General features: G+C 37.3%; 1 protein-coding gene and 1 long non-coding RNA gene across 3 annotated transcripts in view; both read right to left on the reverse strand.

The window, feature by feature from the left end:
* Positions 1-1,053: 1,053 nt before the first annotated feature.
* Positions 1,054-5,576, reverse strand: LOC130431900 (uncharacterized). The gene is made up of 3 exons (XR_008908361.1): positions 4,607-5,576; positions 3,075-3,343; positions 1,054-1,689 (listed from the first exon to the last, which is right to left on the reverse strand). It is a non-coding gene; the product is annotated as an uncharacterized LOC130431900 (long non-coding RNA).
* A 2,273-nt stretch (positions 5,577-7,849) lies between these two features.
* Positions 7,850-17,077, reverse strand: part of disc1 (DISC1 scaffold protein) — a 43,374-nt gene continuing 34,146 nt past the window's right edge. For both annotated transcript variants that reach the window (XM_056761312.1, XM_056761314.1), the window contains exons 12-14: positions 17,015-17,056; positions 11,994-12,108; positions 7,850-9,716 (exon numbers count right to left, since the gene is read on the reverse strand). In XM_056761312.1, the coding sequence (XP_056617290.1) occupies positions 9,541-9,716; positions 11,994-12,108; positions 17,015-17,056 (333 nt within the window). In that variant the 3' untranslated portion in view covers positions 7,850-9,540. The remainder of the gene's footprint in view (positions 9,717-11,993; positions 12,109-17,014; positions 17,057-17,077) is intronic.

Raw genomic sequence — 17,077 nt, forward strand, 5'->3', positions numbered from 1 at the left:
TTTATATTTTAAAGCATTTCTTTTCTATTTTGAATGTTAAATGTGTATCTGTTAGCATTACTCAATGCACAATGAACACATGAACAGCACTGGTTATGTTAACATTACGTTTTCCTGTTAACTAAAATGAACAAGACAATAAATAAATGCTGTGAATAACTGCTTCATTGTTAGTTCATGTTGGCTAATTCATTAACTAACTGAGACTTTTACTTTTACTGAAATTTGTTTAATATCTCCAGTTTCAATTAACTTGCTCCAAATCACATTAAAGCCGTAATTTAAATATATCTGCATACACAAGCACCGCAGTCATTCCCTCTGGGAAACTAGACAACACTAAATGAGAAATCCTTTTGTATAATGAAGTACAGCATCATGTGGATCAGCCATTACAGGGAATGAATGTCTCCTGATACATTGAACCGGTGAACTGTTGCCAGTCATTCATTAAAAAGATTGGAGTTTAGCTTCCTGACTGCGAGGTGGATGAAGCTCTCCTTAAGTCTGCTGGTCCTGACCTGGAGTCTCCGCAGTCTCCTCCCTGATGGCAGCAGCCTTGAAGAAGCTGTGTGTCGGGTCGGTGGGATCACCTGCAATGCAGAGGGCTTCCATTAATGTCCTGTGGGGGGGGGGGGTGACACCAACGATCTTCTCAGCTGCTCTAACTTGATCTAAAGATCAAGGCATTATGGGTATTTTGGGATGCAAAATAAAAAGTTGGTGCCAAAAGTGTCTTTCCTTAAAAGAGAATCCGTGGAGATTTAAGCGGCATCTAGTGGTGAGGTTGCGAATTCCAACCAACGGCTCACACACCCCTCCCTTTTGAAGCACTATGGCAACTGACACAGGACAAATTTGTCACGTTTTCGCTTCTTTGCCGAAGAAGATTACATATTTACAAAATGTATTCTGTAGAGCAAATAGAAACTCTTCTGTAGAAACAATTCCATGTGGCCTAAGGGGACCCGCGGTGTATGTAGATAGAAATAGCTCATTGTAAGGTATTAGAAACATAACGCTTTATCATGTAAGTTCTTTATACACCTGAGCTTTATTTCAAAATCATATTAATAAGTACATTTACCATCCTGTATATAAAATATACTTTGCTTAAATATACTGTATGTGGCATGTATTATTTAAAAGAAAAGAGTGTTTGCATTTACAAGGACACACGTTTCTAAAAGGTCACATTTTTTCGATATTTATGGTCAACACTGTGATTGGGAAATGTAGTTTAACACAAAATGTATAAACGCTTCACATTATGGACTCCTATTATTGGGGCATTAAAAAGTAACCAGGGCCAATCAGAAATGTTAAATGAAAGCTGTATATGATCTAAAGTCTTTGTAAAAGTGGACCACCGCCTTGCCTGAGGGTCACAGAACGGCGGACGACTGTTCCTGACTTCTGATGTGGCAGGTATTTGTATCATATCCCCCACTGAAGGCAGAGCTCATTTTAGTTTAAGATTCTTCCCTGCAGGTAGCTGGTCACCATCTGTGGTTTCTTACAGCCGTCTTCAGTCTGTGTCCTTGGAATCCCACAGCAGCGTTTCTCTCGTCCTCCGGCAGTGATCTGTCTGGCTGTGATGTGGTCACAGTCTCTCGCTGTCTGTCTGCTGTGAGCTTTCACCTTGTCCTCATACCATCACAATGGACTCGATTAACATTTCTCTTGACACTAGAAGAATGAACATCAGATTTCATCCCAAAAGATATAAAAACAGACCATTTAAGAATTAGAATTAATTAACTAAAGACTGTTTTTGGAGCATTCAATTGTTATAATTTGTGTTGCAATAGTATTGATATAAATTTAGTCGATTCGCCTACAAAGTCCCTGTGAACCGGATGTGATCGTTTTACTTTTATATTTTTACGCAAATGGAATTTCGAATGAGAAAAACATTGGGCCATTAAAGGCTTGTGTTTTTCACCGCGAATTGATTGGATTTATAGAAACAGCCGTTCCATTTTGAAATGGAATTGGCAGCAGACTGACAGTGGAAGGGGAGGAGTTAACAAGATGCTCCGCCCAAGCTGTCTAACTGATGTCATTTAATTAAGGGCACTTGAATTTAAAAAAAGATTGAACCACACTGATAGGCTATTAACAATGAATGCTGCAAAATTAAGGAAAAAAACAACTGTAATTTTTGATTTCACTGGGACTTTAAAAACCTAGAAGTGTAACATTTTCTGTTATACAATGTTTTTGTAATTCTTATTAATTCTTATTAAAATCAAATCAATTAAATTCAAATACCATCAAATAATAAAACATATAATATAGAATTAAATTGAATGAAAAAATTAAATAAAATATAGAATATAGAATATAGAATATAGAATATAGAATATAGAATATAGAATATAAAATAAAATAAAATAAATAAATAATAAATGTAGCGGAGTAGGCAGGGCGAGACCGTGGATCGAGACCGGTGAGTAATTGAATGATCTAGTATCACGTAGGAGATCAGGAGCATATAAGAGAACGAGCGACCGGACCGTCGATGAGAGAGGACCGGGCCTGAACATGTTTATGTTTGTATTTATGTTTTATTCGCCTGCCGTCGACAGTAAGGGGCGGCAGGCTGTCTTTTCACTTTGTTATTATAACTGTTTGACGGTTCCGGTCTCCTTCCTTCCTTTTCTTGAACCTTGCTACAATAACATTTTTGGTTTCCTGTGAATATGATCTGAATAGATTTACTCTTATAGTGATGGTTCAGTTAAGAAAACGATTATCCTGTGACAGGTGTCCATGATGGAAAAGAGACAACTGTTACCTAAATGTGTTCAACAGATTCTTCAAAACACAAATTTATTGGAGACATCCTCATTCTCAAAATATTATCCAGTGGAAATTTCAAACATAATTTTTATGTGTAATTTGAAGATTTATTATTACGTGACAATGAAGCCTAAATATTTTTATGAACATATTGTGTGTGTGTTTGTGCACGGCATCCCACTGTGTTTAATACCGTCTGCCTGTGAGCGATAGATTCATTATCACATCATGCAAAAAGAGATTAACACTGAAACGCTTCAATGACTCACGATTCACAAGAGCCAAGAGTCAACATCTCCCCCCTCGAGGTGCCTGTCAGTCCTGCTGTCCCAAACGTCTTCCATTGTCCTGCTCTGCCTCATAAAACTCTTAAATCACAACCCATCATACTCTTTCACTCCCTCCCGACGGCTGTTATGGTCCTTTGAGCTGGAAAATACCTCAAGGTCAGCGTGTCCTCCTCTCCTCAGCCGGTCAAGGATGAGGGTCATGTAATTTGGTCCATGTCCACTCAGAGGGAGGATTGTGGGTGAAGACACTGGAACGATATTTCAACAGAAAGGTTGTGATGTCAATCTATAACGTAAAAGAGTGTTGAGCATCATTTCTATGAGCTGACAACTCTTGAAGAATGAATTATGTCGGCTTGACAGTTGCCAAAATATTTTTTCTTAGGCTATCAAGCTGTTTCTTAGCTTCAGACAGTCTGTCACTGAACACAATTAAGTTTATCGTCATGATCAAGATTGCAACATCTTTTTTTATCTTTAAATCTTTACAAATCTGTTATAAATATTATAAATATTAGTTGTATTTTGTTAAGACGCTTGTGTGGTGTTAACGAGCTGAAACAGGAAGTTCCTTTGAACCAGAATTAATTCAGCGCTGTTTACGTCATTCAAGTGGTCTCTAAATCAGATTTTTTACTAGATAGGATTGAGTAATTGTTAACTCCTTTTGAGCTAGATTTGACCAAAACCCCGGCATAGCTATAAATACAAGTTACTGCGGAAATGCAGCCAGATTATTCATTTTAAGATAAAGACTGTCTTTAAATTCCAATTTGAAGAATATAATAAAAACGCTGGCTTTTACTGAAAATAAAATTTTAGGCTTGCTTTTATTCGCTAAAAGTATTATGGAGATGACCGCTGAGTGAATGACCTTGCTTTAAACTCTTGAAGTGCTTTAATCCGTAGAAACAGAATTTAACATGACAATTCACATATGTGTTATAATACACATCTATGATTTATAATCTCTCCATATAATCTGGTGGGATATACTTGAAAAGATGAAACAAGAGCTGTTTGAAAAGAAAACATGATATTTGGTGTAAGGTGTACTTTAAAATACTATATTTTACTCTAGTAAATATAACAATTGATGTACTATACTTGTATACTAATAATGTATTCTGTGTAGTGTTACTCTCACCAGATTGAATTAATAACTGCAATAAATACTAGCGCATACTTCATTATTTATACTATGCTAAGGTTCAGAAACACAGTACTATTTAGTCCAGTGTATTATTGTAAGCTTTGTTAAAGCTCAGTGGTGAAAGCATGACGCTAGCAACGCCAAGGTCATTTGTTCAATCCCAGGGATTGCATAGATTAAGATACAAATGTATGTATAGTAATGCAATGTAGGTCTCTTTGGATAAGAGCATCTGCCAAATGCGTACATGTAAATAAATGTAATAGTATGTACTTAAGAATACTACAATATGTTTTTCATGTGGGAGTCACCATCTCAAACACAAAAGATGGAATACCAGTAGGCCACACAAACTCACCGGTGGTGCCATGTGACGTCTCCCGTGTAGTTAACTCTGCGGCACACACAGAGATCAGCTCTCATCTGAACTGTCAGAGACCGGCCGGCCTCATACATCATCTCTATTGATCTCACCTACTCCAGTGGATAGGGCAGATGGAGGACAGAGAGATGACATTGTGCCCCACCTGATGGCTGTTGACTTTGTGTAGTGTATCTGCAGCAAATACATCAATAAAGAACAATTACATTCACAGATAGGATGAAGGTTGAAAGAAATATTGCTTTACTATAAACACACTATATTGAGAACAAACCGTGTTCAGAATCACACTATACATTGACTATATTTGAGCCAGGTTTATACAAACCCACATTTCTTTAGAGATCATGTATTATATCATTTTTCTTTTTTGTATTTTTTTATATTCTCCATCAATGATATTATCTGGATAATTTGTTGTTGTTGTTCGTTTGGAGTGAAGTTCAGGTCATTCTTGAAAATCAGTCGCATAATGACAATAGTAATGAAAACAAAAGTCGACAGGTTTTCATTGAATTCCAAAACATTCTTTTAGACCGATCTTATTTTGTCATATTGGACTGACTAAAGTCATCTTGGCACAAACTTCTCTGATTTGTGGTCATGTTTTGTTTTTGACCATATTGCTATAACGTGGTAGATCAAGGAAGATCTTGTAAATATCAAAATGTAAATAATTATTTTTATCAAATTTGTTTATTCAAATGGGAATAAATAATTATGATAAACAAAACTATTCAAAAATACATTCAACCTCTCCACATTTGGACCAGGGTTTAATATGTGATACAGCGGAGGACATGTTTCTCACACACCTGTCCAAACATCTCTGTTTTCGGTTGCTTCTCTAACAGCATTTAGAAACATCTCAGTCTCTGTGGACCATCTGAAAGCATTGCTGTCTATATCGGGTTTGTTTGTCTTGTCCAAAACGGTAAACATCACATGGCATTTAAAGGGACCTGCTCCACGATCTCACGCCAAATCACAACAATCCAAACGGGACACACGAAATTAATGTCTAACCTTCATGTGTCTCTACAGGTTTAGTGATGGATTCAGTATGGTGACAGTCATAAAACAGCCGATGCAAATGAGGCGATACATTTAATGTTAAAACAAACGTTTATTTCATATAATACTACATACAAAACATCTACAAGGCTCTGTGTCAGCGTTTTAAACACAGTTTTTAAACAGTGGAGAGAAATATCTGATATTTGGGAAACCAAGAAAACAGGCCTTGTTTGAAATCAGATGCAGGTTGGTGGTTGATGATAAACACTTTTACTGAGTTGAAAAAGGCAGGCAAGGAGAATATAAACTTCTAATCTACTTTAGCTGATTTGAAAAGACCTCAATGATGTCACTTCCCGTATGCCACATAAAACCAGCTTCTGACCAATGAGACTGCATGGCCTAAAATCACCGCTCATTATTTTAAACATCACAGAGAAATGAAAGAGAAATCATTGCACGCAGCAATCTGTAACTTTTGTTTTTTGCTCACCGCCTCTGATGGCATAAAACTACAGATAACTTGGTTCAAGTCAAATGACATCAGACAGTTTGCACGATATCGTGTAGTGTGAACCGGTGTTAGGTAAGGAGACAGTTTTCCAACACTTATAACTGGGTTTTGTTTAAAAGAAAGGTACAGATACAGATTTTTTTTGAATTTCTGCACAAACTTGAACAGGATTTGAGTATTTTCTGTGCGAAAGGTAGAGAAGACTAAAAGTGCTGTAACGTGACATCTCTCATATTCTAAAGTTATGCAGACAGTTGAGGGTGGCAGGAGGTGAAAGGTTAAATTAAGACCTCAGGATGGTAAAAGAATGTCAGTATCGTCCTCATTAGCGTTGTGTCTGTCAATTCAAATTCAGAAGTGAATGACAGGAACTGGGCCCGTGTCAGAAGAGACCGACTCAATCCCGCCGGCTTTCCGCTCATGAATTGTGATTTCCAATGGCAGAATGATGGAACAAGAATGAAGAGTAAACCATTTTCCTTCTTTTCACATTCATCATATAAAAAAACTAGGCAGGCTATACCAGGCTTTCTGTTTTTATCTTCAAATGCTTTCTTGTATCAGGCAGGTCTATTGCGCTATAATGTTGTCAGAGGTTTCCTAAACATCCCCATTCATGCATTTTAAACTAGTCATTTTAGAAATAAGCAGCAAGTGCATAAATGCAAATGAAATGGAGTCTGATTGAAAGCGAGAAAGTTTCTACAGTATATCAAGCTGTTCGTCTGTGTTTGTGATGGATCAGACATCGTTGATATGCGTTTGATGTCGCAGTGACACATCAAATCTAAAAACAGCATTTCAAAATGCACACATTACAGAAGCACATCAACATCCGTCAGTCATGGATCTGTGTGGCATGAAAGTTATATTTCCAAAAGTTAAAATAAGAATTAAAGAGAAAGTACCTTATCTCCAGCGCTGGTGTCTTCCACAGACTGTCCGTTTCCATGACGAGGGAATCAGCCTGAGAACTGGCAGCGTGGCGTAAACAAAGATTCAATTAGGAGACAAGATTGTAGGCGTCTGCTGAACGGTGCCAGGTGTGAGTTGATGAATGTGCCGCTCGCATGCCTGCCAGCCTGTGCTGTTATGCGGAGAGAGATTTGACCATTGTTGCGCTTAAGACAAGCAGAACTGTGAGCTGCTCATTTGATAAAACTGAAAGCTCCATATGTCTGTCGAGCAGATTTCTGCTGATGAACACCCCCGGGGAATAAACATCACAAAACCATAACCTGAAGAAACCTGGTGCCGCCTAGCAGAACTAGAGACGGCAAAACACTTCTTCATCTACAGAGATCTACAGATCTATTTTTGTTATAGTGTGACATATACAATTACAAGTTTAAGCAAATAAGATATGCAAGAGCATGCCATAATAAAGGTGTATGTTTGTTATAAATTAATTTTAAGTCATCCTTGAATGTTTGTCAAGACCCTTAGTGGTTCCTTGCTAGCCGGTTTCAGAAACACTGATCTAGAGATATCACATGTTGGTATGAATATTTATGAAAATATAAACAATTTCCAAACTAATAACTAACTAGATTCTGTGGTGAAGGTCAACATAAAATGGAGCCCAATTACTCCAATAAACATATTTTGGTCCTTCTTTTTTTGGCTAACTAGGTCAGAAATAATGACATGTCATGAAAATACAACATGAAAATGAAACAGGTCGCAAATACAGTTTTTTAAGCATTTATGGTAGATATCACCAAAACAGTCAAATATTCAAAATCAGGTCCTACAGCTTCGGTAAAAATATACTTGGAATAATAACAAGTTAAAAAGTGGTTTTAATTCTCAAAGGAGCAGAATTGAATGACGAGCATGCAAATGTACATTTTAAACGTACAGTAAACGATACAGTTTTTAAAAGTGCTTTGAAAGAGTGGCATTCTGGACGAAATGAAGCTTTGCACATTAAACTGTTTTTGAACTAAACAATGAAATAGCTTTCAAAGGCACTTAAGGGTACATAACAAATTAAAACACAGTACATGATCAGACCAGTGTGCTTCACATTTATACTTCTTAGCACCATATTGTTAAATCATGAACCAGGGAACCACTGTTCAAAGTTCAGTCGTAATGTTAAAATGAAGTCAAGAAACATTTAAACAAAGTCATGAGCTCATGAGTTGAACTGATCTCTGTTTTCTTTGCGAGACGTCTGTCTGGTCCTATTTAATCTTTGAATTAATAATCTGTTTAACTAGACAGATTTTCATATGGAATTCTATGTTGGCTGAAACGGTTTCGATATATCGAAACATACAAAATAAATAATAAGTTATGCTTATAAAATTAAGAAAAAATAACTTAAAACAACGTAAACAGGAATACAAACTCAAAGGGATAGTTCACCAAAAAAACATTTACTCATCGTCAGATTGTTCCAAGCCTGTAAAAAAGTCTTTGATCTCCTAAACACAAAGAAAGATATTTGGATGAATGTCCGTAACCAAACAGATCTCATCCACCATTGACTCTCATAGTATTTTTTTCCTTACTATGGCAGTAAATCGGGAAAGAGATCTGTTTTGTAACTGACATTCTTCCAAATATCTTCCTTTGTGTTCAGCAGGAACAAAGTAATTTCATTATTCAGGTTTGGAACAACCTGAGGGGGAATAAATGATGACAAAATTTTCAGTTTTGGGAGAAGTATCCCTTTAATAGAGTTCACTGTGCGAGTAAAACCTCACTCCCCGACAAAAAGAGACGTTCTAGCAACAGACGCTAGAGACTGCGGTCTTTAGCCTCCTCGTTTGAGCGCCATCTCCCATCCGGACCGACGGCGGTTCGAGGCCCACTCAAAGCAGTGCGAGGAGGACCGGTCATGCAGCAGATTAAAAAGGCCTTAATGAACAAAATGCTTTAAACTCTCGCAATACGTGTCATGAACACGCATGGATGTAATATCACCCCAAAATCAAGAATAAAAACACCCACATATTCACGTTACAGAAATGTGGGGAAATATGTTCACACATCATTTAAGTATTTGTTGTACTAATTTCAAAACTTGAACACTATTCAAGTATTCATGAATTGAAATAAAAAAAAAAGGAATTAACAAAAATAAATAAATATTAATATAATGTGGGAAAGCCTTACTGTGTAGACAAAATCTTACTAGCTTTTCATTTCAGCTTTTGTCTCTCGAATTTAGGGGTAAAATGTGCCATTTTACGTTCAGACAGACGCATATACTGTATGTAAAAAATGAATCAAATGATTCCCTTCTGTTAGGCATCCTCAAGTAAATATACTGTATTTTTGAGAATTGTGTTTGCTTCATGTTTAGTGGTTAAGTGCAAACTCACAAACACTGAACTCCAGTCTGGATGAGAGGCTAATAAGAGTCTATTTATATTTCCCAGCTGTCACTGAAGTAAAGATCTTCTTCTACATCTCCATCCTCCACCTGTTCTTCTTCAACATCACAATACTTCTCTTCATCATCATCGTCGTCCTCGAGCTTCAGTTGTGACAGCATTGCGTGAAGCATGGCCTTGACCTCCTGAACCTCATTCTCCATAGACAGTGAACAACAGGAGTTAAAGAAAATCATTTTACATTCCTGTGCACCGCGGTAAAGCGCTGGACTTTCATGATGTTAGCCTGACCGTCCATCTGATATCTTAATAACACAGAAGACCTCTCTTCTCCAACGCCGTACTCAAATCTAAAGGCATTATGTACCCGACGGACCCCATTTAATTCAAGCAATCTATCCTAAATAATTCACACAGGTTTTATGAGCGGGGGGATAGACCCTCATCAATGACGGATAATTGTTTAACCGGACGGAGGGGACCGGCCGTTCGGTATAAGCGACGAATCAAAGCGACGCCTGTCGTGGCAGATGGGGCCTGACGGGCACGCTTTGCTCTCCAAATGGCCTCAGATTGTCCCCATTCATAATTAACCAGCCGTTAAAGAGCGCTTCATGAATTATGAAAGAGAGAAAGCGAGATCTTACTTCAGCTGAGCGGACAGACTTAATGAAGTTCCTCGGGCACAAAGCTCGGCTTATTACGTGTTTATTTGCACACCTATCTGCTGTATGATGGAAGACTCATTATTGAATGCTGAAAAGTCGGTTTTCTATAACCAGAATTAGTTCAACAAGACAAATAAATAATAATAAAGGGAGAACATATTTGAATGTGATTAATGTTGTTGTCGAATAATTAAAATTTGAGATATATTTTTGACGTTTCCTCTTCCTTCTGAAATGCTAAAAAGGTCACAATCCGTTACCATGTTTCTTGACAACTTAATGGATATTTTTATTGGCTGTTGCTTCATTTGCTTTTGGCTCAACGCACGGGTCACCCTAAGTGCTGATGAATCAAATTCTGCCGCGTTATAAACAAACAAGACGAAGCGAGTTCGTCTGGCAGCGGATCAATATTTTGCATTACATTTTCAATGTCGTCTACTGAGCAAATGATTTTGACATTATAATCCGTCACGGTTTGATTAGTACGAGCCAGACGAGACGAACCCAATTAGCACGGTATCATTTCCATTAACCTGTTCGGTTTAGTGATTCGCTAAACGGCAGATAACCTTCTTCTGTTTTTCAAGAAGGATGTTAGAAATAAGATCAACAGATCGACTAATACGAATCAAGTTCATCTACTTTCTCTTTTCTCCCGGCCGCTGCAAAAGCACAGATCCATTTGGCACGCACAGGTGGGCAGCGATATGAAGATATCACGGCGACGACAGTGTGCTGTGTCATAACCTTTCCCTTGATGGCACGCTTTAATCTCACATCACAGTGACAGGCAGATGATTCGCTCTCCATTTCCCCTCCTCACACTGTCACTTCCTTTCAACCTCCGACGAGCACTGAATATCTCTAATAACTAAAAGCTCTTTCTTTTTTATACTCTCATATATAAGAGATTGTTATGAAATGGCCAGTGATCCGTTCAAATGTATCTATACTTCCCACCCGGAAAAGAGAGTCTTGTTCTGTCAAATGAGACGGGGGAGCTCTTCTAGGGGGTTGTGCAGTGGGCATGTTACTTAAGGGCTCTAATGACCGTAGAGGATGTGTTCTTTAAGCGGTACGTGACGGAGGAACTTCGATGATCGGCTGTGGCGGAGAACGGGGCTGACTGAGATTATAAGAGCAAAGGAGATACCAGATCATTTATTTCCAGACAAATAACCAATTAGAGAATTGTGTTTGGCTAGAGTCTAATAAGTAGCTATTTATATTTTATTTAAATTATGTTGATATTAATTTGCATTACTATTTTATTTTTTAATAACAAACAATTGTTGAATTTTGTTGTAAATTCATTTTATTAATAAACAATTAGTTGAATGGGTCCTGTAGTTTGGTCGCTTTTAAACAAAGCGTGTGGTACATTGACATCTAGTGGTTGAGCTTGGTATCGCAGTCTAAATTCCAAATATTGGAGAGACAAGTTTAGCCAAGTAACGTTTCTTTTGCTTAATATCAGAAATAACCAACAGGCACTCTTTTGTTTGCGAATGTGAACCGGAAGTGAACGGTTGTTTATGTTGTCACTTTGAAACCGTCTATATGTAGATGCCACATTCAACAACTCCAGTCAGCGCAGCCGCCATCTTGGAACTGTCAACATTTTAATTGTTGTTGTCATTTGAGGTAAAAAAAAAAAAAATTTCGAGATGCACAAACATTGCACATTCACTGGTTGTGGTAACTAGGACATTGCTACGTGGTTGCTATGGCTCTGGGTGGTTACCAGGATGTTCTTGCTGTTCTAAATGTTTGGATTAATAAACACCACAAAACGCACAGCTGTGTAAGGATATGAGCGAGGTCTTGGTCGAGGTTCTCCATGGCTGTATGAAGCTGATCTTCCAGGTAATGGAGTCGCCCCCTGATGAGATCACATCGAGCAGTGAGCGCTGCATCTCCGCACGGATCCTGAAACAATCAGAAAATCAACTAAAACACTGATAACACAACACAGCAACATCTGCAAACATCCTCCTTTTCAAATGCAGGAACAAGATCATTAAAGATGTTAGCAGTATTTCCGAAAAATCGAATGAAAGGCACCGTTTTCACCCCAAATACACAATTTTCAAGAGTGTTTGCTCGTCTTTAATTTGTAGTTATCACTTCATCAGAAAATGTATATCATTTATTTTAACTTTTATAATTGCTGTATGATTTTTTTACATTAAGGTTATTTATGGAAAATCTACAATACCATTGATTTCATAAAAAATGTCTCATAAATTATATATATATTCATATTATTAAATATATTATTCAGTGAAACATTTTCTTTTTTAAAGAAGAGTTATTATAGTTTTGCTTTTAGTTTTATTGTAGTTTTATTAACATTTTACACTAACTTTTCATTTTAATATAGCTTTTATTTTTATATTTTTGTTAAATGTATTATCCTTTTTGTTTATATATTTTTCAATATTATTATTTGTTTGTTTTTATGTTGCAATATAAGACTATTTACTGATCTTATTTTAGTTTTGGGTTCCTCGCCACAGTTTGAATACTGTTTTGCACTGTTTGCCTGACCGGCGGGGGATGCTGACATCAGCTTTAGAATTTAAAGTTTTTGTATTTATTGATATCACTTTAAATGTAACATTCTGCTCAATTTATTTATTATTACATATAGGAATGTATATTCTGTATAATATTTGACCCGTGTTTCTCTCTCCTTTCATTTAAGTGTGCTTCTTTGTGATAACCACACTGTGTGTGTGTGTGTGTGTGTGCTTGTGTATGTGCCAGCCTGCATGTGTGTGCGTTTCTGAATTCTGCATGTGTTCACTTTAATGTTTTGATTACAGTCAATATGTTTCATGTACAGCTGCATTGTAAAAATATTATTTTAAAAGCGCTGTGTAAATAAAGTTGAGTTGAGTTTATTATTATAATTTTAGTGCCTTAAACTTATTTCAGCTTTTTCCTGAAGCAACATTAACATTTTCGTTTGGTTTAAGTTTTTCAAATAGGCCAATATTTCATTTTATTTCAATAAACAGAAATGTTTTCATAGCTCTTTATGTGTCTGGAGCGCTAACTACTGGGCTACCGCTATGACCAGTTTCATTATTATTAAGCTAAAGTAGACCTCTAAATACTAAAACACAAAAGACTGATGATGCAATCTTTTTCTAAATGTCTTTTAGTACATAAATGAATTAACTCCCAATCTATATCTATAATCTACTGTATATCTGTTTCTAAAATCCTAAACAAGTGATCAATCAAACTTACCACACTAAACCTCACAACCATTGTCAGATCTGACCACATCTTACCCAGTTCCCTAATAAGACTCAAAATGACAACATGGACCTCCGCAACTTGGCAACAGTTTAGCACAAGCATGTGCCAGACAGCCAGGTAAGTGGGACAAGTCCACACGGTCGGGTGTGTCCCAATTCCATCAGACCGTGATTCACCGTTTTACTCCTCCGCACTCGGATGGGATCTTAGGGCGACCGACAGACTCAAGTCTGCTCGTGTTCTCTGCCCGTTTCTCTCAGGACCGGCACTGTGCTGGCTGTAATGAGGTCTGCTCTCTATTCTTAAACCCCATACACCAGCTAATGAAACACCTTTTATAGATGCTAACATAACAATGTGGTCGATTTAAAGCACTTTTGAGCGAGGATGGAGTCTCAGGGGACAGATATGAAAATAAACAGCCCCAGCGTTCTGCCTGCGAGACTCTGAGCGATACAGTTATTGAGACCTAATGGAAATCATGCTGGGCGCACATTCAAAAAGGTCACAGCGACAGTGAAAACTGCACTTTTGAGAGACATATTTCTTCAGAAATACCTAAGAAAAGGGAAAATCTAAAGTTTGAATCGCATGCCCTGTTGTTTCATTTGATAATGTAAATCTGTACATGTGTGTTTAGATAGTCACACACTACCTAGTGATTCTCCTTACAATTATACAACATTTTCATAGGCAAGACCGGATCACTAGGTTTTGGGACAGAGCCGAAGAGCTCTTGGCAGGTTATATTTCTCACGCGAGCCACTCAAGAGACATAATAATAGATGATGGAAATATATTGTTAATCTCCCACTGCTGTGGTCTTTGTTCAGACACGAGACTGCCCCCTGCTGGTCCATATAAATATATCAATGAAAACGGCATTGAAGGCGTAGACTACATCATCAGTGACACCCACAGTTGTCTAAACGTCTGATGCATAAGACACACTTTTTGGAAACACTTCAGCACGTTCAAAGTCGTCATCTTATTGGTTGAATTTCAACGGATTACCAGGAGACGTGCGGGTCGCTTTCTTTAACGCTTAACTGAGTTAATTTCAAACTAAAGTGAATGTGTGCTAAAAGTTTATCATCAGTTTTAGAGGCTTACAGACAATTTGATTTCATTGGGTCTTAAAAACATCATGTCAAGTGCTACAAACATTTCTAACACACGATTCAAAATGGTGAGTTGTCTCAACCCATGCTTGAATGAAATATTCAGAAAATTCTGGGTTAAGGTAGTAATTCACTTTCCTTAGTAACTTTTATTCCTCCTCTGGATAGTCGATGGGGAAACATTTTGAAGTGAACTACTCCTTTAATTTTGCGCTTTGAGTGTCGGTTATGTTGCTCTCTATGGACGGGAGTCGGAAAGTTCCCGGACATCTTCAAAACTATCTTATTTTGTGTTCAAAAGATGATCGGCGGCCAAGGATTGTCATTCACTTCATGGTTAGTAATCCATGATAGTATTTTCATTCAGAGTATCCCATGTTTAACACAATGACTGGGTTTGTCCACAATGTTTCATAACCATGGGATGAAACATTGTGACAGTAAGATTCACAAGAACCAGAGGTGGGGGACTCGAGTCACATGACTTGACTCGAGTCTGACTCGAGTCACAATTTTCATGACTTGCGACTTGCTTGATTGAAGTAAGAAAATGACTTGACTTTGACTTGAGAGCAACTGACTTGAGACTTGACTTGACTTTAAATGGAAGACTCGACAATGACTTGAACTTTGTAAAATAATGAAATTAGCTAAAATAATTATTGTGACTCGGCAGCACTACAGCGCCTGTGCCTTTAACGCTGCTCAACTCAAACCGCGGCAAACAAGGTGTAACAGCCAATTACTGTAGAGCAGTTACGATAGAGAGGAAACTGCGCATGCGCCTGGCGGTTTGAAACAGTTGTGGCCGTTACAATGGCGGACAACAGTCGAGCTCCACAGATAGTCACGTTTGGCTATAAGGACTTTGAACTGGACCGTGAAAATAAAAAAAAGATTTTCCATATGCAGAGTATGCAACGCAAGGATTTCTGACACGACAACCACAACGGCGAATTTCATCCGACATTACTAGAACCACAACGAAAGGTAAGAAAGTAATTTCTTTATTGTCAGTGTAATAAAACGATTACTAATTTTATGAATGAATTGTTTCTGTTTGTCATAATTTTGCTTTGGTTGTTTTTTTATTATTATAAATGTGATCATCGATCATCACTGATAGGCCTACATGATCTCATCTCATAAATAGATGCTTTGGGGAATCTGGCTATAACGGCGTAGCCCGGATTTTTATGTTCTTGAAATATTAAAATCATCTTAAAATAAAGAAGGGCTTCTCTGTATTACATGTAGGCGAATGTCTATATTAAATGTGCGCATGTTGAAGTGTTTGTGTTGACTGCGTGTGGAAACTGAATAGCAGCTCTCTTATATACTGCATGACTGGCTAACATGGACGCGCCGGTGAGATCACTTGAACTTAAAAAAACTCTTTAAAAACTTTTCGGTCATACTGACGAGAATAATTTCATAGTTCGAATCTGTTAACTGTCTACATTTTTTTATACTCACAATTACAACAAAACGTTTTGTGCTGTGAAATAATGAAACCAGTTCAAATAGAAAACAAATATTCTCAGATTATATATTACGTATGAAACGTGCATACTGCGCGTCCACCGCAGAGATGACGATTAAGCATCATAACTTCATCACTGGGCTATATTAACATACATTTAATTTATATACTACCGAAATGAAAAAGATCCGTTCATTTTGATAAACAAGATTCAATATCGAAGTCAATAAAATGATCCGGGATTCCCATCAATAGATGCAAATTCCCTTTAGGCCTACTGTTCACATTAATGGACAGCACAGGTATTACAGCATCATATACTTAAAACATACAATAGTCAAGTTTTCAATCACAATTCTTAGTTTATAAGCTTCATAGCCTGTATAAATGCATTCTGTCAGATACAAGTATTTCCATTTCTGTGTAGACGTTTCAATTAAATTGAATTAGATAGTATTATACATTTCAGACTGGATTTCTTTTGTGTAAGCAACACTTTTATTTTCAGATATTAATGTTGCACAGATATGCATATAATTCATATATAGCAATGTGAATAAGATACATAATGTATGTATATAAGTTCATCTTTTCTGTGCAAAAATAAACATGTATCTAAAAAATTAACCTCTGTTTATTTTAGTACTACGACTTGACTTGACTTGACTTGACTTGACTTTATACTTATCAGGACTCGACTTGACTTGCTTAGGGTGAACCCTTGACTTGACTTGACTTGCTTGATTTGTCTAAACTGTGACTCGAGACTTGACTCGAGACTTGATGGTTAAGACTTGAGACTTGCTTGGACTTGACCATATGTGACTTGTTCCCATCTCTGACTCAATAACACTGAATAATAATATGCAAGACGGCATAAGTGAATGCAATGGATCTGTGAACGATGGGCTGTTATCATCATTCACAGTGTATCACATGAGAGGTCAAGAGAGTTTCTCACCTCAGGACAGTCTTCCACGCAGAAGAGAAACTCTTCTAATTTCTGCAGGAGAAAAGATGACAA

Source organism: Triplophysa dalaica, chromosome 11 (genome assembly GCF_015846415.1).
Source record: "Triplophysa dalaica isolate WHDGS20190420 chromosome 11, ASM1584641v1, whole genome shotgun sequence".
Classification (NCBI taxonomy): domain Eukaryota; kingdom Metazoa; phylum Chordata; class Actinopteri; order Cypriniformes; family Nemacheilidae; genus Triplophysa; species Triplophysa dalaica.